Here is an 18504-nt window from a genome sequence, read left to right on the forward strand (position 1 = left end):
TGAGAGCACACAATCGTATTACACTCAAGAACTGTAATACACATGGCATGATCAGGTTTAGCGACAGCATATTTACGAATGATCAAGGTTATCACATTACGAAAAAAGATATGTCTAATAGGGTGATGTAAAGGATTTTTGAGCTATTACTCTTCATAATAGTCAAATCATGATTGGCGTATAATTTCAGGCACAAATACAAAGCGATAAATAGATTGAATATGTTCATTGTAATATCGTTATCATGGGTAATAAATGTAAACATGCAATAATTCTATAACATAATTTAAGGGTTTGGGAATGGAGCGATAAGATAATTTAACGGAGAATGGTCAACATGTACTCCCCAACATAACACAGGTATAAATCAATAAATAAAGAGACACGTACGTCTTTGCAGGCAATGGGTTGCAAATTTTAGGTAAAGTATTTCCGTTTAGGCTTTTTGTTCTTTTTTTCAGGATGAATTGGCTGCTCTCCATACCAGATCTTTAGCCTTTCTTCACCGTATACACCTCGAACAACCCGCTTCTTGGTCGGCTCTTCCTTTTGTAGTCCTCTTCTGGCTTCTTCCTGCATTCTTTTCCTCTCTGCTAAAAGTGCCTTTTGTTCTTCTATATATGCTAATTTTGCAGCTTTCTTGGCCTTTCTTTCCTCGATTTCCACAACATCCTGTGGGAGGCTGGGAGAGGATGAAGCGCTTGGAAAGTTAGTGGCACTGGAAAGCGTCTGTTCGCTTCTAACGTTCGTACGGCTGACACTACTGCTATCGCTAGTATATCGAGTGTTTTCTTCGTTCTCTCCACTGTATTCCAAATCGTCTGTTGGTATTGACTCGACTGTACTCTCCCTCGCCCTTGAATTTCTATTTCTGTCAGTGTCATTGGTGTTCGTTCTAGAGATGTACTGATCCATTCTTGTCTGACCATCGTCCAAAGGCTTGTTCTTTTCTAATGCATTAAAGTCGATATATTCTGTATTGAAAGGATTTGGTACAGCTAGATCATCTCCAACGAGCGGTTCTCCCCATTCTTCATCCAACGATCTATTCAAGCTTGTCCCCAGAGAATCCACATCAAATTGATAGCCAACAGCTGGACAGTTTTTCTTTTCCACATAGCAGGATATTAGCCATTGAGTGGACACACATAGAATGCCTTTTTGGACAGCCTGCTTGACAACTTTCAACTGTCGATGATCGCCGTGCGGCTCAATAATTAAGTGAGTTACAAATCTGTCCATTTCTTTCTTGACAGTAGCCCCAAATCCTTCTGCAATGGATATTAATTTGGGATCTTGAATGTCTTTATAAAAGCAGATAATGTACTTGCTGAACAACTTGGGTAAATGTGTTGTATCAAAATCAGAAGAGGACAATATATTATTTGCTGTTGAAGCTAAAGAAGAATATGAAGCGGACGTCGAGGGCATATCTAGCATGGACGACGTTCTTTTTCTTCCGCCAAGCTGTTTTGATGAGCGTAACCTTCCACGTTTTACAGTGGCTTTAAATTTGAATTTGAAACTATCGTGATTAATGGGAAGCATTCAAGATCTATTGATCTGTTTTCTAGATGAACGGAAGTAAAAAGTAAAGTGTTTTCACTTGCCAAGTAAATAGTAGGTCTTTGCAGCTTTCTTTTTTTTTTCTGTTCTGACTTTGAAAAATAATTTGCGAACGCGACGCGAAGACAGACTGTTCTGACCGTTTCAGGATCATCCAAGAATATGCTTATAAGTGGCTGATAATGTAACAACGTACTGTATCTGTTTATAGAAAGCCCTAACCAACTGGTATTTTCACAAAACTTAATCAACACTTATTACGGGGCTGAATATGCAACTTAAAATGTTAGAAAGTACAGAGGACATATTGTGAATATACAAGCATTGGAGGTTTACTACCGTATTCCAAACTGCCGGCTTGTAGCAAACATAGAATGGTTAAAACCGGATGATATGCTCTATATATATTTCGGTGATGACAGTACAATCACCTGAATACAACATGTCTTTGAGACGATCGATGAAGTTCATGTTTCAGCAGCGCCACGTAACCTGCAGGAACGGGTTGCTAAAAGGTAAAGTAAAACGGAAGCGATTAGTCCATTTCCTCAGTAGCAAGCGTTTCGTACCAAGACAATTTTATTCAAAGCAGTCATCGGTTTTTTTTCATTGGTTTTTTGTAAGCTATGAAACAGTATTTATATGTCATGCCAAAGCTATAGTAAGGCCATGCTATTTCTGACTAATAAAAAAAGAAAGGTTGAAATCGGGAAGTTTATTGAACAGCTTATATTCTTTTGTTCCATTAGAAACGCCTGCTGAAAATCCCGCCGTTGAAAAGAAATGCGGGGTTGAACGGACAATAGCAGCAGGCATCTGTGCAAAGGAAAATAAAAATAAAAGACAGTCTGTCATTTCTGTCTTTGTGTACCTGCCCAGTTTACATATCAACATAGATAATCGATTATACACTTTATAGTATATATGCTACGGCAAAAAGTCAAAGTTCACATATTTAAAAATGCATATTATGCAAAACACATTTTGACCAAAGGAAGACCCATGCCACATGAGCGCATGGCGAGAGTTTTCTGCTCATGTTCACCTAGTCTATACAATCAACAGGAGATTCAAGCGTCGACGCAGTCTAACCCTACAATAACAGCAATACCATCATCACCGGCAGCAGCAGCATATTCTCGAGTAACAAAATATAAAGTCATCGAATCGCCACCAGCTCCCTCGAAACTACCGTCCCTTTATAAAGAACTCGTCAAATCTAAATTAGCTTGTCTAGTTGCTCTTACTACTATGGCAGGCTATGCGATGGCACCTGGCGGGGATTATACTGTCACGACGCTACTCGCGACGACCCTGGGTACCGGTTTATGTATTGGGTCAGCGAATGCGATCAATCAATGGATCGAAACGCCATACGACGCACAAATGCTACGTACACGAAACCGTGTGCTTGGCCGACGGGCATTATCACAAACCCATGCATTTGGGTTTGGGGTCAGTACAGGTATTGCTGGCGTTTCTTTACTCGCCACGTGTGTCAATCCGATCACAGCTGCTTTGGGAGCAATCAACGTCTTGCTCTATACCTGTGTGTATACCCCGATGAAACGGACGTCGATTGTAAATACATGGGCAGGTGCTGTTGTCGGAGCTATCCCTCCCATGATGGGTTGGGCGGCAGCTACTAACAGCATTATGGACCCAGGATGCTGGGTTCTCGGTGGCATCTTGTATGCTTGGCAGTTTCCTCACTTTAATTCGTTGGCGTGGAATTTGAGACCTGATTATTCGAAGGCTGGCTATCGAATGATGGCTGTGACCGATCCAAAGCTGAATGCCAGGGTGTCTCTAAGGTATAGTTTGGCTATGTTTCCGTTATCCATCGCGATGCCTTATTTAGATTTGACCTCTTGGTGGTTTGCATTCGATTCCTCTGTCGTAAATGGTGTGCTGGCTTATGGTGCCTACAAGTTTTGGAGGAAGAGGTAAAGAGGGAGCAGAAAAAAAAAATAATAATAATATCTATGCTCCATTATGCTAATCCCTCTTTCCAATGGCATAAAAATAGTGATGATAAGAGTGCAAAACAGCTATTCTTTGGAAGTATAGTTCATCTGCCAGTCATTCTTGCTCTAATGATGATTCATAAAAAATGGACTTCTGGAAAAGAACATGATGAAGACGATGAATATGAAGAAGTTATTCAGTGGGTGACCGACGATGAATAATACGAGTCTGCAATCGTCAAGACAGAAACAAGAAACAGAAAACAAAAAAAATAGTGTATTTGCAATCACAAGCTACTTAATAGATAAAGGAGCGGTAATAGTTTGTATATACTCTTTTTGGGCTTCATAAAGCATATTCAACCTTTTATTTAATGTTGTTGGTCTTTGTTAAAGTCGCCCATATTGGTTGTTTCGACGGGACAGCTATTGTTCCAGAAAAGAAGGGGGCAGTGATTAGTTCGAATAGATCACGATAAGAAAAAGCTCATTCTTAAAACGGATACTGTACCCAATAAAGATTAATTGTTGAAGTTGAGTTGTTTCTTCGTCCTCTTGGTTATCCACAATAAATAGCTGTAAAGGATAAAAGTCGACATTATTATTCGTATTGTAGATTGAAGCCTCATCTTATCCTTCTCAAACGAAAAATAATCCTGCAGATCAAGAACAACAATTAACTTACCGTAATACTAGTAATGTTTTGATATCTGACAAATTTTAAATTGACCACATTATCATCGTCGAAATCTTCGGGTGTCAATTCAAGTATTTGTGTTTCCTTGATAGAGTCAGCATCATCAAAACCGATATTGGTTCTATTAGCATAAATCTTGATTGTCTTAGGGGCATTGGCTGGAGAGAAGAACAAGCTGTATAAGTAAGCCATCCTCAGTCGTCAAAACGTCAAGATTCATTTTTTATCATACTGACTTTTATTTGGTGCCTTGAATTTGATGGAATGAAGTTTGACAGCTAGAACAAAATCAAATACAGAAACCGGATCAATCCTTTGATGAAATTTCTTTCATAATATACGTTTTCTTACATTGATTAAAGGGTACACTGATAATCAATTGTTCGTCGACGTCGCTTTCCAAATAACTCTCATCATCCTTGAAGATATTCTTGACATTGTGCTCTTCTTGTTGATTTAAAGCATCCATTTGATTAGGTGTGATATGCTCTGTCAAATCAACCTGTACATGGTAATGTATAGTTGGTTTGAGTAATGTATGTATCTGTACCTGTGCTCTCTGCATCGTTTCTTTTTTAATTAACTTACAAAACCAGGAACCAGACTCTTCTTGGCAGAGGATGGAGACGAACCTTCCCCTTGAGCATTGTCAGAAAACTCTTTCACATACTTTTCTAATTGCTGAGGATTGGCTCCTTTCATTTCAGCCAGCTTATTTCCATTTTTATAGAATTGAAAAGTTGGCCTAAGGGATGTTGACAAGCGCATTGAGTATGAATTAAACATGTTGATAATGGGTTGACTCGACACATCCTTTTTTTATTGGTTTTTTTTTTTTTTTCTCTTTACATAGAAGTAACTTTGCAAGCAGCTGCAACCTCTTTTAGTTGATCAACGTCGACTTTAGCAAAAACTGCTTGAGGGTATTTGGTTGAAAGTTGCGTATAAAAGGGTGCAATCATCTTACAAGGCCCACTATGAGTAAGCAAAAAAGGAAAATGTCTTTTAATCTCATGTCATTGCGCGTAGTTCGGTGCTCCATTAAACAGAGATGACGTTTACCACCACGTAGCAAAAAAGTCAATAACAACCAGTTTATCTTTCGAAGCAGTTAAAAGTGTTCGAAAGTCATTAGGCGTACTGATTTGTTGAAGAGGCATTGTTATTTCTTTTTGTGATGAAGGGAAGAACTGTCAATGTGGACTATAAAAAAAAAAAAAAAAAAGTATTAAATTCTTACGTGTCTTGGTTTCTCTCTCTTTTTTATTTCTTGTTAAAGGTCAGCAGCGAAATAATGCAAAAAAGAGAAATTGGTGCCAGAAAGATTTTTTGTCCTCACTTTTTTACTTTTTTAGGTGTATAAACACAAAAAGATCAGTTTAAGAGGAATGGCGAAATATGCAGTCATTTGTGCCAGTAATCAAAACAGATCCATGGAAGCACATCATGTCCTAAAGTAAACCTGCATGTACAAAAGGAAAATAGCAACAGTAAACTAACCAGCACTATCGCTCAACTTTACTTTAGTAAGAAAGGTTTTGATGTCCATTCTTACGGCACAGGTTCTATGGTTCGGTTACCCGGTCCTTCCATTGACAAACCCAACATATACCCCTTTGGAACACCTTATGAACAAGTATACCAGGAATTGAAAAAGCAAGATCAACATTTATACACGCAGAACGGGCTTTTGTCGATGCTCGATCGTAATCGTAAAACAAAAGAAGCGCCGCAGCGATGGCATGAATCGCGAGAGATCTTCGACGTCATCATCACCTGTGAAGAACGCTGCTTTGATTCTGTAGTAGAAGACTTGACGAGTAGGGGACAAAAGCTGAATAAAAGCACCCATGTGGTGAATGTGGAGATCAAAGATAATCATGAAGACGCATTGTTAGGGGGTAGAGCCATATTACAGTTGGCACAAATGGTAAGTAGAGACACCCTATCCTCATTGTTGAACTCTGCTGTAAGAACTCACACACAATTTGATTTGTTTGTTTTAGATTGAATCGTCGAACGATATCGATGCGGACATGGACGGCATTATTGAAGAGTTTACGATACGTAATCCTGGATTTCCTATCTTACACACTGTTGCCTATTTTTGAGAAACAACCAATTGGCCATTTGCTTTCATCCTCGCATTCTTGTAATTTATATATAATTAATTTCCTACTTTATTACTGGCAATCGTAGTTCGGCAGTCGTGGGACTGTAGGATGTCATCATGCTATTGTCACTTGTAAAATCTTTGACATTTCTGTCAACTAAAATAAACCGTATCATTGAAATAGTGGGTTTTTCGAAACCAACTATACCATTGTAATGATTTTTATTTCACACATAAATATGGTCAATGAAGATGTAATGTTATATGGATAAAGTGGAATGAATGTGCGCTCAAATAAAATGCACTCAAAGCGATGAGAAATGAGGATAGCGTGGATAAAAATGATGGTTATATTCTCGTTTTGTGATTTACAAGAGTTTTTTGAAAACGTTGATCAGTTCCTGTTCACTTTTTTGACCAAGCAAATGTTCAAATTTCTTGTATCTTTTAAACTTGTTGATGTTGACGGCGCGTAGTTTTCGATTGGATGGTTCAAATGGATGAGGTTGTTGTTGATGTTTGACGGGTATAGGAGATGAAGGTGGGGATAGAGAAGTGTTTTCCATAGTGTTGGCAGTCGCATCAGTAGAAAACTTTAAGAGAGTCAATAGCTTGTCTTCTGTCATCGTCATGGGTTGTTTCTGAGTAGTGGTATCATTCGTAGAGGATGATTCAGTTGTTGTTGGCATTGCTTTGAAATCTGTAGCATTTGTTTTAAATAAAGCCATGTTTTGTAGCCACTAGGTGGGTGGCAGAGAGGGCGAGGCGGAAACAAATTAGTAAAGGAGAGTTATATGCAAGGTTGACTCGTCTTTCTATCTAGGTAAACTTACAAGATCGACTTCTTCTTGCTCAGTTTGGGTATTGTTATTACTGCTTGAAGCAGTAGCATTGGTAGTTGCCATGTCTGTATTGTTGAAAAGAGGTTGAGGGGGTAGGGTAGATTTGATGACGGTAGGCGCGGTAGTTGATACTGGAGACGCGAAGAGAGGAGGTGTACATATCTCGCTGCCAGAAGAGCTGCTTATTAAAGTAGATGGTAGGGAATATTTTCTACCTTGTTTCTTGGCCGCAGTAAGGTTGTCATTCATCAGCAGTCGTCTCTCTTTCAATGCTTTTCTAGCGTAGCTATCAAAGTTCACTCGAAAGGGTTCTGTAGGAAGTCGGTATACTTTGTTATCTTTACTGGAAGTTATGAGATGTTCTGAGGGTGTCATGGGGAAGGCTGCTGTTGCTGCTGCGATGAATTTCTTTGGTTGCTGTTCGTTTGAGTGATGGATAATGTGGACGTTTTCAAGATAGTTATGAAACGCACAGGAGGGTGACTTGTCAGATATTATTGTCGGTGTCTTGTGCTTTTGCCTTCTTGGTTGTTTCTGTTATATTGAGAGAAAGCGAAAACGTAAGTTACAATCCTACATGAGAACATGAAGCGTGTTTTACAACTTACAATAAAGTTTTCGATATGAACAGGACAACGCCATCGCTTCGCAGGATTAGGCGGTGCAGGCATGGGAGGATTCAGACAATCGAGGTGCCAATATAGAGGACAATAATCGCAGGAGATCATTTGTTTGTTGAGTGCAGTTTTACGGCAATAGAAGCAAACGGTGTAATGCCCGTTTCTCTTGAGTGGGTGATAATCAGGACGTTCCATCTCACCATGTCTACACAGGTATTAGGAGTGGGAGTGGGAGCGTTGTTAGCAACGGATGAACAAGTTGAATTTACATAGCTACTGATAAAATTTTACCTATATTTAACTCGTTTCACTTGGGATGAATCGACGTATCTTCCAAGTTTATCAGAGGATACTATGAAAAAAAAAAAAAAAAAGAGAGAGCCGTATTTTGAGTTGGTCTATTCGGAAAAGGCAAAAAAAGATAAAGGCAGATAAAGATGATGTAACAACATTTACCACCTTCAAAAAAATTGATAATTTCATTTGGTAGACGGAATGCTTTGGGATTCTTAGTGCCCATATTATCAATCAATGGTTGAAACAAACCCAAGCCAGAATCTTTCCCAGTGGTTACTGCTTTGTTCTACACATGACAATGAACAAAAGAAGGTCAGTCTTTTGTTCGCTCCTACCATGCGGTTATAGAAACTCTGTAGAGAATTTGGTATTACCTTTTTGCGTTTTTGAAGACATTCATTGCAATACCATGTATCTTCCATGTTGATAACATCGTCCACACTCATGGGCGGGTCAACACAGGTAAAGTGGAAGGCATTAGGACAGGCATCGCAACAAATGAACTGACCCACATCGCCGCAAGCATCGCATAGGTCATGGTTCTACGTAATAAAGAAAAATTTTGAAATCATTTTTTTTTTTCAGTCAATTTACAGCTGAGCGAGATAGTCAAGAAAACAAACACCATCTTAGAGCAGAGAATTATATTTACTTTAATGTTACTTTCAGTAGTAGAAGCCACAGCGTCAGACGCCTTCTTACTCTTTGCCTTTGTGGTGTCAGTAGCAGAACCAGTCAAGGATTTCTCACTGATAAGAAAAAAATCAATGATAAAAGATTAACATAATGCAGACGAACTTAGAATTTGGATGTCGATTTCTTTTCTTTTTTTCTCTTTACTTTAAACTACCAAGGTTAGTAAGACCAGTGGTTGCAGTAGCTAGTCGTTTGTGAGTAGCTAGCTGCCTTCTAAGATACTCGATATCAGCATCAGGCGATGTTAATGTAACATCCGGTTCAAGTACAGGCGAGAGAATGCGTTTCATGCTTTTTTTTTTTTTTTGTTAAATAAAGGTAAAGCCTTTTTTTTTTTTTTCAAAGAGAGAAAGTAGTTTTTGGCTGCAAAAAAAAGGGGTGGAAATAACCGAAATCTGAAAATATAAGCAAAATATGAGAAAATTGCAAAGTTATCAGAAAAAGGATAGAGGAAAGGAAAGAAAGAAAAAGGGAGTTCCAAAACCTAAAGGGGAAAGTAATAGTTATCAAAGAAACACGGTATTGGAAAAATGTAAAAAAAAAAAAGGAAAAAGGGAATGCAACAGAAAAAAAAAAAAAAAAAAAGTCTTAGTAGTAGCTTAAATAACTTTTTTTTTTTTTTTTTCTAGTTTTTGACTCCACCCACTTACTGCCATTTATGAGGCTTAAAGCAAGTCATAAGTAATAGGTAAAGGTAATCAAACAATATCTTTAGCCATCATCAAATGGATACACATTCGGAGTTACTCTCATGCTCTTTTATGAGTTTGTTTGGCTAAACGAAAGAAACGTTTCCACGCTACTTGATTCTTTTGTACTTAGAAGTCATAGTACCTAACTGCGCAGCAGTACTTATTGCTACTTATCACACACAGTTTTGCTACAAATGGTTGCTCAACGAGACACTACCTAGCACTACTACTGGAATGGATCCTATACGTTTAAAACAGGCATTTTCGGTTATAGCCCATTAGTAAAATGTAGTACGCCTTTCCTTAAAAAAGATTAAGCCGTTTGCGTCTTTTCTACATTCTATATTATCTGAGGGGAAAAAAAAAAGGGTTTCATAAAAATCATGTGTATGTGAGATCTTCTATACATGGATAACGGATCATTTGAAAGCCGCTTTACTGGATTGATTGTATTCTAATTTTCTTGCAATCATACAGAAAACGTCGCTACGACTGTATTGATATTGATAATATCGTGGCTGTTCAAGGTTATCGATTTTTTTGTTGTCGACCCATTTACCATTTAAATCTCAGTCTTCTTTTTTTTTTTTTCGCTGTTGTTTATGTTATGTTCCACCATTGTATCTTTTTATTTAAATGGTCAACATTTAAAACGTTTCCATTTACTACGAAAGAAAGGCTGGACTTTTCTCAATTGCTGAAAACCCAATCTTAGGTTGGATAGGCAGGATATCCCTGAATTTGGCATGACAAACGCTATTCTAAGTTGGTTGTTGAGACTTTACTAAGTTCAAACCATCTCATTTTCTTATTAAAACCGTTCTTTGACCTTTTCACGCCATTCGCATTTGTGAGTCAGACTCGGGGCAAAAGGATGTAGCGTCTTAAAAGAACTTATTCTTTTAATGATCAAGGGCAAGGATACTAGTGATTGAACTTGATAGACTATTTTGACGCAATGCAAAATCAGCTGTGAAAGAATTAAACCCAAGTTTGGTTAGTTGATATGAGAGCTTGTAAATGGAAGAGGAATCCTAAAAATCCGTGTCTAAAAAATTCCTTAATTATGTACAAGTGAAAAAAAAAAAGAAAAAAAAACCAAGGACAACCGAAACACATAAATAACTGAGTTTATTGAAAATCATGTTATACATCTTTTATGAAAAGACGTAAATAGCTAGGATCCAATGTATCGATTTATATGTCCAATAAAGATCAAACGAAAGAGCTCAAAAGACGACATAATACATTTCTGTCATGTCTTTGTAAGAAGGATGGGACCCATGTTCCTAGCATTTCGTCAGTGATTTGTACTTAGTAGCTAGTTTTTCGGGCCTTCCTTACTAAGTAGAGACCTTTCGCACACAGTTACTGCTCAAAAAAAGTGAAGGGTATCTCCTCTTGCTTTATTTTGAACCAGTAGCTATGAACACCATTGAATAAATAGGACGAATCTTTTTTCGCCTTGTGCTCCGATGAAAAAGAGAATTTTTGTTCTACGCTCTCAAGCTGTCCATCCTCTCTAAGGCTGTTCATTCTCGTTTCCTTCTTTTTGCATTTCGAGCTTTTTCGTCAATACAAAAGTGCAGTTGCGAACATGATAAGATGAGACTTTTTTGGCTACTGTAGGTTGTTTTCGATGGAGAAAAAATAGGGTTCATAATAGTAAGAATAGGATGCTTTTTTGGTTCAGCTACTTTTACGTAAGCATGAGAGACACATCACCTTCATTTCCTGGATCCAACAAAGAAATGTTAAAAGAAAAATCAGTCATTTTACTAGAATTTCCTGCTCACCCATGTCCCCTTAATAGGTCGGATCTTACGGAAAGAAAAGGGTCCGGTCTGTAACGTTCCAAAAAAAATAAAATTAAATGGTTCTTTTTCGATCTGCCTTTTTTTTTTTTTTTTTTTTTTTGAGGATGATAGGAAACATAGCATCATTCAAGTTTCGCCACGATAACAAACAATGAAACTTGAGGTCAGGCGACTTTTTTCTTTTTTCAATTACCTGTCAAAAGCCTTTTTATGCTGAGTGCTTTCAATGGTATTAAGGTTGGATAAAGTCAAATCCCCTTATATTTGATTTCAAAACATACCAATGCATTAGAAAGGAGATGACTTCCATTTTTATAAAGGCTTGCTTTCTTGGGGGGGGGGTGCGAGTCTTAAAGATTAAGTAGTGGCTGTTAATATATGCTATGCGAGCCTTGTTGCTCGCTTTGATTTCCTGTTGCAGGGTGAATACAAGCCATTCATTCTGAGAAGAAAAAAGAGTAATGAAAGCCCTTTAATACCTTTTGAGCTCTGTATTAAAGTATAAAAAGAAATACCATCAAGTGAATCTATTATAAAAGCTGAGGAAGGTAGACTTTGTTCATCAGCATTGTTACAAAGCATGAAATTGCCTGAACGACAGCCGTTTGTATCGGGATTGTCTTTTTCTCAAGATACGGTTTATGATTGCATATGCGTAGAATGCAATAGTATACTTGCAACATCATGGCGAGCAATGCATAGGCTTCTTGTCTTTTCGTAGCCAGGTCGTGTGAGCTATCCTTAACAACGGGTATTCTTTTAAAATTGCAACGATATAAAGCAATAAAGTGATCACGTATGCACACACACACACACACACACACACACACACACACACACACACACACACACACACACGCTAAGAAACGAGATGTACTATGTCTATTGAACCGACAATGACGGATGCAGGGTCAAATCTGAAAATTTGTTGGCATACACCGTATGACTGCACTGTCAATTCAAACCTTAATCCCAGTCAATTAGTAACGTCTTCTAGAATGGCTTTCTCCTGAATTGGATTTTCATTGTCTAACGCACAAATAGGCTTGATGTGAAAGGGAAAGCTTTCGTTGCCACTGGCTTGGAGAACGACAAAAAAGAATAATATAGACAATTCATCTGCCAATTGTTAGAAATAGATCGAATGTCATGCGAGTAAGAATACACTCGACAAGTTGGACAAGCAATGTCCAGGGGGTATCCAAGGAGAAGCAGGCTTCATTACATATTGCAGCGCTTGAGAAAAGAAAAAGAATTTTTTTTTTTTTTTTTTGCTGCAATGTCGGCCAGTTGTTGGCTTGAATAAAACAAAAGAAGAGTGTTATGAAACCAGACTCAAGGAATCCCCTTTTTTTTTTTTTTTTTTTTTTTGCTTCTAAAATAAGCGGGGCCCAGACACTTTTTATCTATGAGATGTTTGTCTCAAGAAGAAGATGATTGTATGAAGTGCGTGTCACCAAACAAAAAAAAAAGATAGTATATACATTCAATAAAAGGGAAAAATGCATGGGATGCCCTTTCCAATGTAATCATTTAGCAGCATTTTGCACGCATCAAAAAAATTAGGTTTTAGTGATTCAATATTTCATTGTTTCCCGATAGTTTATGTCCCGTTTCAAAATTCATTGTTCTCTCTATTATATGTTTTTTCCTAATTAAAAGCGCCAGAGTCAGCACACACGTTCTTGTTACTGCTTCAGAAAAGTGCTACACAAATTAAATTGCCTCCCCGCAATACAGTATTTTACCTTATATTTTAGACGATTTACAATTTTTAATGGACAATATACATTTTAATTTTAGATTTAGTAAAAAATATTTTTAGAAAAGTCCATAGTATTTGGATATTTGGATACTCAATTATTCAGTGATATTCAAGCAGCATTAAGGATGACATACAATCGAACCCTAGAAATTAGTCTCTATCAGTAAGAAAGTCGCCAATAATGGTTTTATTGATGTTATCTTGCAATAGGACAAACTACAAAAAGCTTGACAACTTTTTTACTAAATGACGATGTGTTCCGAGACCAACAAGATATTCGTTGGTGCCTTTTTTGGACAAGAATTCCAAAAAAAGTTAACTTTGAATTGATTGACATCAAACCATTGATAGAGGGCTGATGGTCATAGTATAACAGATACCATAGCGGAATGGGATGGTTATATTAACTGTTGTCAATGTTTTTGTATGCGTTCATGGGTGACTTTCAAAGATAAGCACTATAAAATATATTGCTCTCTTAGAGTCAAATGTTGTCTCTTTCACTTTTATTTCACGTTTTTAAGATACATACTATGACCCATGTTCAAAACAATAATTTATGAGAAGAAAAAGCAAATCTTTGGCAAAGATGTAGTCAAGTTGAAAGGGCAACGATGTGGTGTTGTCGGTAAACTTTTTGCAACTCTGAAGAAACGTGAAGCTAAAGGTCAATTGATTGTTGTCACAATCGATGAATTCAAAACCTCTAAAACATGCAGCCTCTGTTTCTATGATGATATGCAAATTGTTAATACCCCTGGATTCAAGGGTACCGGCGTTCTTCATTGCAAGCAATGTCTAAAGCTATGGCAGAGAGACATTAACGCCGCTATCAACATGATGACTATATCCCAAGCAGTTTGGTCTGGAGCGGGAAGACCCGACATTTTCAAGCCAGCGAAGAAGAAGAAATAATCGCCGTAATAAACACGGTTTTCCTTGTATTTCAAGGATTTAGATCATTACAGGTGAGGAATAGTACGGTTTTTTTTTCTTTTTTTTTTTTTTTGTTTCGCACTGCTAACAAGTTTTTGGAATTTGAATCATTGTTTAAACGGTTTATATTTTGGTCTACAACACAATTGCAACTCATCTAAAATGAAAATATTAATCGTCCAAAAAAAAATGTATTTCATCTAAAATATTAGTTAAAATACTGTAGACCTAAGAAGCAGTTTTAGATCTGGCAAAAGCTCCGCTTGTATCTTTTTTTTTTTTTCTGCTTTTTTTGCTTCTCCTCTTTTCGTCCACCCCCACACGCAGATTTTCAATACATGAACAATGGGGAAATCCCGCAAAAATCATAAAAAAAAAAAAATCATAAAAAAGGCAGCTTCTATTTTTTTATTTTTTTATTTTTTTTTTCTTTCTATTTTCACATTCTTGATCATCTTTTTTCTTTATTTCCTACTTTGTCAAGAAAGATGGCAAGCCTCATTCCGAAGCAATCTGGAATGACCGCATTTCGGTCCATTTCAATTACTGTCGGCAAGGGCATTCACCGTGCAGCCAAGTTATCATCCCGTAATCCTATAGAGATGATTGCTGGTATTCTCATTCTGTCTTCCTTCAGTTACTTTTATTTATTCAATTTGGCTCGTACATCCGATATTTTTTCTGGCACTGTTACGCGTCTCTACCCGACCTTCGTTTATGCTGATCCCTACGCCACTCATTTCGAACAGCTCACACGGCAGGAGCATTTCAAAAACCAACAACAACAGCAAAAAGAAAACATGGACATGATGCGAATTCAGCTCAAACAAATTTCTATTACAGCAGATCAGAAAAAGGACGTTCGAGACAACGACCGAAAGAATGTGATTGATAAGAATATCCTATCGACTATCTATCGTTTTCAAACAACCGTCGAAAACACAGTTCTCGATGATAACATTGGTCAAATTGACTACAGTGCTTTATGTTTCAAGGATGCCAATGGCGAATGCTTTTCACAGACACTGTCAGACATCTTTCTTGACGATACGCTTTCCAGAGATGACTCTATAACGAAAGCCATTCAACAGTATCCGGATATGGCAAGGTCTATTTTCGGAGACTTGAATTTGAATTCTTCGTCAGCCTCCTCTATTGTTCTTTCATTTGCCTTTAATGCTTCCACAGATTATCGTCAACAACTCACCTATCTTTGGGAACAAAAAGTCGCTACATTGTCTTCGGGTGACCTTGTTTCCTATTCAAATACTGGAAAACAAGAAGATGTCTTTACTTGGTTGTTTATTATTGCTCGCAACATTTTCTTGCGTGTCACGGAATTGATCAAGGTAATATGAAGGCAAAAAAAAAAAAAAAAAAAAAAAAAAAAAAAAAAAAGAAAAGGCCGCTTTATTAACGAAAAGAACCGGTCTTTTCCTTTATCCAGATGGCCGATAATATCGACATCGTCGTCATTTTGGCGGGTTACGTGATGATGCTGATAACATTCATTTCATTGTACATGAATATGCGTTCCATGGGTTCCCGTTATACTTTGGCCACAACCATTCTTGTCAATGGCTTTTTTTCGTTTATGCTTGCTCTGCTGACCGTTCATGCACTTGGTGTGGATGTTTATCCTGTCGTGTTAGCGTAACTATTCAACTTTTCTTTTTTTTTTTTTTTTTTTTTTTTTTTTGGGTCAGGTTACTCTACATCGACAAGTCAGTTTTACTCAATTTCTCTCATTGGGTTGTGTTGTGTCATAGTGAGGCTATGCCATTTTTTACTGTGACGATAGGTTTTGAGCGTCACTTTAAGCTCACTAAAAGAGTATTTGAAGTGAGTAAAGAAAAGCCTTTGACCAAGCAAGTGATCCGAAAAACAATTATTCGTGCGGTGGACTCTGTTGCTCTGTCTATTGCGAGAGATTGCATCATGGAGATAACAGTACTTGTTCTAGGTGCAAAATCCGGTATTTCCGGTTTACGTGAATTCTGTTTGCTCAGCGCCCTTTTATTGGCCTATGATTTCATCATTATGTTCACTTGGTATACGGCTGTACTATCCTTGAAACTTGAGGTATGGGGTTTTTTTTTTTTGGATCCGGAAAATTCAAAAAATTCATGCTAAACTGAAAAATTGATGACACAGCTATTGAGAATTCGTGAAATTAACGGTACATCAAAATCAACAAAAAAGCCCACGGGAACAAGCTATATTCGTAAAACGGTAGTGAAAGCGTTCAGCGATAGTACAAACACAAATAGAAACTCCAGTTTGAAAGCGGATGAGCCTTTGATTGGCCGAGTCAAGTTATTAATGGTAAAGCCCCATTTTTTTATTTTATTTTTTTCCCCTCCTCATCTCGACGATAACCATACTCATCTTATCTGTCACCCTTTGAACACCAACAAAAAAAAAAAAAAAAAAAAAAAAAAAAAAAAAAAAAAAAACAGATTGTTGGGTTTGTCGCTATGCAAGCATTTAAAGTTTGCACTACCTTCCAAGGATCTACCAGTCCCCAGGTGAGCGTCATTGAGCCGGGTATCAGCACTGTATTGGATAATCTTCTGAATCAACATCGTGCCTCTGATTTTGGCCATCTACCCATTCTCGTGGAGGTCTTCCCGCCATTGCCTTTCTACATATCCTCTTTCGCGGATCGTTCTTTTATTCCTGGCAGTATCCGTAGACCCTTGGACAAGTTGTTCGATACGTATGCTGTCTATATTCAACATCCCGTCATTTCAAAATGGATCACACTGGCCTTATTCGTCTCTGTATTTTTGAACACTTATCTCTTCAAGGTCGCGAAACAACCCACTACCGTCACCGCCAGCACCACCACCCCGTTACCCGAGTCTCCTGTGTTGGAAAAGAAGGTGCAGCCAGCACCCCCCGTCTCCTCCTCCTCCTCTTCTTCTCAAAAACCACGACCACCGCAAAACAAACTTGTCCCTCTTCCTCCGTCTCGTCCCTCCCATCCACGCCACCCCACCACGACGGACACCGCTCAAAACGCCATTCGTACGCTTGAAGAATGCATTGCATTGACCACGACGCCTGAAGCTTTATCGGATGAAGAAGTGATTCAACTTGTCCAAAAGGGCAAAATGGCATCGTACGCCCTCGAACGAGTCCTGGGTGATTTTGAACGTGCTGTCCGCATTCGTCGTGCCGTTATTTCTCGTGCTTCCGTCACAAAGACGTTGGAAAACAGCTTGCTGCCCTTGCACAACTACTGCTACGACAAAGTCATGGGGGCGTGTTGCGAAAATGTCATTGGTTATATGCCTATTCCTGTCGGTATCGCGGGTCCGCTCAACATTGACGGTGTCATGGTGCCTGTGCCCATGGCGACCACCGAAGGCTGTCTCATTGCTTCCACGGCTCGCGGCAGTAAAGCGATCAATATGGGCGGTGGTGCGACGACGATTTTGACAGCCGACGGTATGACACGCGGTCCTTGTGTTGAATTTCCGTCGATTATCGACGCTGCCCAGTGCAAACGCTTCATCGAGGAAGAAGAAGGCAATGCGATCCTCACGCACGCTTTTAATTCGACGTCTCGTTTTGCGCGGGTGCGCAAAATGAAGGTGGCGTTGGCCGGCCGTCTGGTCTTTATTCGTTTCTGCACCACCACAGGGGATGCGATGGGGATGAACATGATTTCGAAAGGCTGCGAAAAAGCGCTTTCCGTCCTGCAAGAACACTTTCCTACCATGCAAATCGTCTCTTTATCGGGCAATTACTGTACGGACAAGAAGCCTGCTGCTGTGAATTGGATCGAAGGTCGTGGCAAATCGGTCGTCGCGGAAGCCGTGATTCCGGGTGAAGTGGTTGAAAAAGTGCTCAAGACCACGGTGTCCGCTTTGGTCGAGCTGAACATTTCTAAAAACTTGGTGGGATCCGCCATGGCGGGCTCTGTAGGAGGCTTCAATGCTCAAGCAGCCAATATCCTGACCGCTGTGTATCTTGCCACAGGTCAAGACCCCGCCCAGAATGTCGAGAGCTCCAACTGTATCACGCTGATGAAGGCCGTCCATGGTGACCAAGACCTGCATATTTCGTGTAGCATGCCGTGTATTGAAGTCGGTACGATCGGTGGTGGTACCATTCTGCCACCTCAGCAATCGATGCTCGACATGCTTGGTGTGCGCGGCCCGCATCCGACAGAACCAGGTAAGAATGCTCAGCAATTGGCGCGTATCATCTGTGCCGCCGTCATGGCTGGAGAGTTGTCTCTTTGTTCTGCTCTCGCTGCGGGTCATTTAGTCAAAGCGCATATGGCTCATAATCGTAATACAGCACCTCTTCCTGGTAGTTGCATTAAATCTTAACACATAACTACACGATGGATATTCTCCTACACGATGAATGAAAAAAAAAAAAAAAAAAAAAAAAACCCTTTCTGCATACTCTCTCTCTACTCTATTACATATTATTTATTCCCCCCCACTCCACTTTCTCTTTTTACTTGATCCAATTTAAAA

At 38.8% G+C, this 18504-nt stretch overlaps 8 protein-coding genes across 8 annotated transcripts; 5 read left to right on the forward strand and 3 right to left on the reverse strand.

Moving 5' to 3' along the window:
• Nucleotides 1-21: 21 nt before the first annotated feature.
• BDF20DRAFT_265235 (uncharacterized protein) lies at nt 22-1751 on the reverse strand. The gene has a single exon (XM_053075034.1). It carries the CDS (start codon nt 1546-1548, stop codon nt 418-420), a length of 1131 nt encoding a protein of 376 aa, XP_052938805.1. The 5' UTR covers nt 1549-1751; the 3' UTR covers nt 22-417.
• A 1066-nt stretch (nt 1752-2817) lies between these two features.
• BDF20DRAFT_904554 (protoheme IX farnesyltransferase) lies at nt 2818-3755 on the forward strand (the record flags this gene model as incomplete). The annotated part of the gene is made up of 2 exons (XM_053083048.1): nt 2818-3512; nt 3596-3755. The coding sequence occupies 2 exons, from the start codon at nt 2818-2820 to the stop codon at nt 3753-3755; spliced, it is 855 nt and encodes a 284-aa protein (XP_052938806.1).
• On the reverse strand, nt 3711-5661 carry BDF20DRAFT_265252 (PITH domain-containing protein). Its single transcript, XM_053075035.1, has 9 exons — nt 5570-5661; nt 5293-5433; nt 5080-5205; nt 4819-4975; nt 4582-4732; nt 4467-4508; nt 4219-4388; nt 4045-4109; nt 3711-3959 (listed from the first exon to the last, which is right to left on the reverse strand). The coding sequence occupies exons 2-9, from the start codon at nt 5388-5390 to the stop codon at nt 3905-3907; spliced, it is 864 nt and encodes a 287-aa protein (XP_052938807.1). The 5' UTR covers nt 5391-5433; nt 5570-5661; the 3' UTR covers nt 3711-3904.
• On the forward strand, nt 5509-6551 carry BDF20DRAFT_850311 (RNA polymerase II subunit A C-terminal domain phosphatase SSU72). The gene is made up of 3 exons (XM_053079941.1): nt 5509-5686; nt 5758-6160; nt 6237-6551. Exons 1-3 carry the CDS (start codon nt 5619-5621, stop codon nt 6339-6341), a joined length of 576 nt encoding a protein of 191 aa, XP_052938808.1. The 5' UTR covers nt 5509-5618; the 3' UTR covers nt 6342-6551.
• On the reverse strand, nt 6552-9344 carry BDF20DRAFT_850314 (uncharacterized protein). The gene is made up of 8 exons (XM_053079942.1): nt 8943-9344; nt 8755-8851; nt 8477-8644; nt 8262-8388; nt 8097-8157; nt 7794-8010; nt 7177-7719; nt 6552-7083 (listed from the first exon to the last, which is right to left on the reverse strand). Exons 1-8 carry the CDS (start codon nt 9086-9088, stop codon nt 6712-6714), a joined length of 1731 nt encoding a protein of 576 aa, XP_052938809.1. The 5' UTR covers nt 9089-9344; the 3' UTR covers nt 6552-6711.
• Nucleotides 9345-13405: 4061 nt separating this feature from the next.
• BDF20DRAFT_850327 (uncharacterized protein) lies at nt 13406-13615 on the forward strand (the record flags this gene model as incomplete). The annotated part of the gene is made up of 1 exon (XM_053079943.1): nt 13406-13615. A coding segment is annotated over one exon (156 nt), but the record flags the coding sequence as incomplete, so codon positions are not given.
• Nucleotides 13616-13647: 32 nt separating this feature from the next.
• On the forward strand, nt 13648-13918 carry BDF20DRAFT_850328 (uncharacterized protein; the record flags this gene model as incomplete). Its single annotated transcript, XM_053079944.1, has 1 exon — nt 13648-13918. A coding segment is annotated over one exon (227 nt), but the record flags the coding sequence as incomplete, so codon positions are not given.
• A 509-nt stretch (nt 13919-14427) lies between these two features.
• Nucleotides 14428-18414, forward strand: BDF20DRAFT_850334 (hydroxymethylglutaryl-coenzyme A reductase-domain-containing protein). Its single transcript, XM_053079945.1, has 5 exons — nt 14428-15357; nt 15456-15661; nt 15778-16090; nt 16163-16333; nt 16468-18414. Exons 1-5 carry the CDS (start codon nt 14497-14499, stop codon nt 18349-18351), a joined length of 3435 nt encoding a protein of 1144 aa, XP_052938812.1. The 5' UTR covers nt 14428-14496; the 3' UTR covers nt 18352-18414.
• Nucleotides 18415-18504: the final 90 nt, after the last annotated feature.

This window comes from Mycotypha africana (assembly GCF_025528875.1).
Source record: "Mycotypha africana strain NRRL 2978 chromosome Unknown BDF20scaffold_2, whole genome shotgun sequence".
Lineage (NCBI taxonomy): Eukaryota > Fungi > Mucoromycota > Mucoromycetes > Mucorales > Mycotyphaceae > Mycotypha > Mycotypha africana.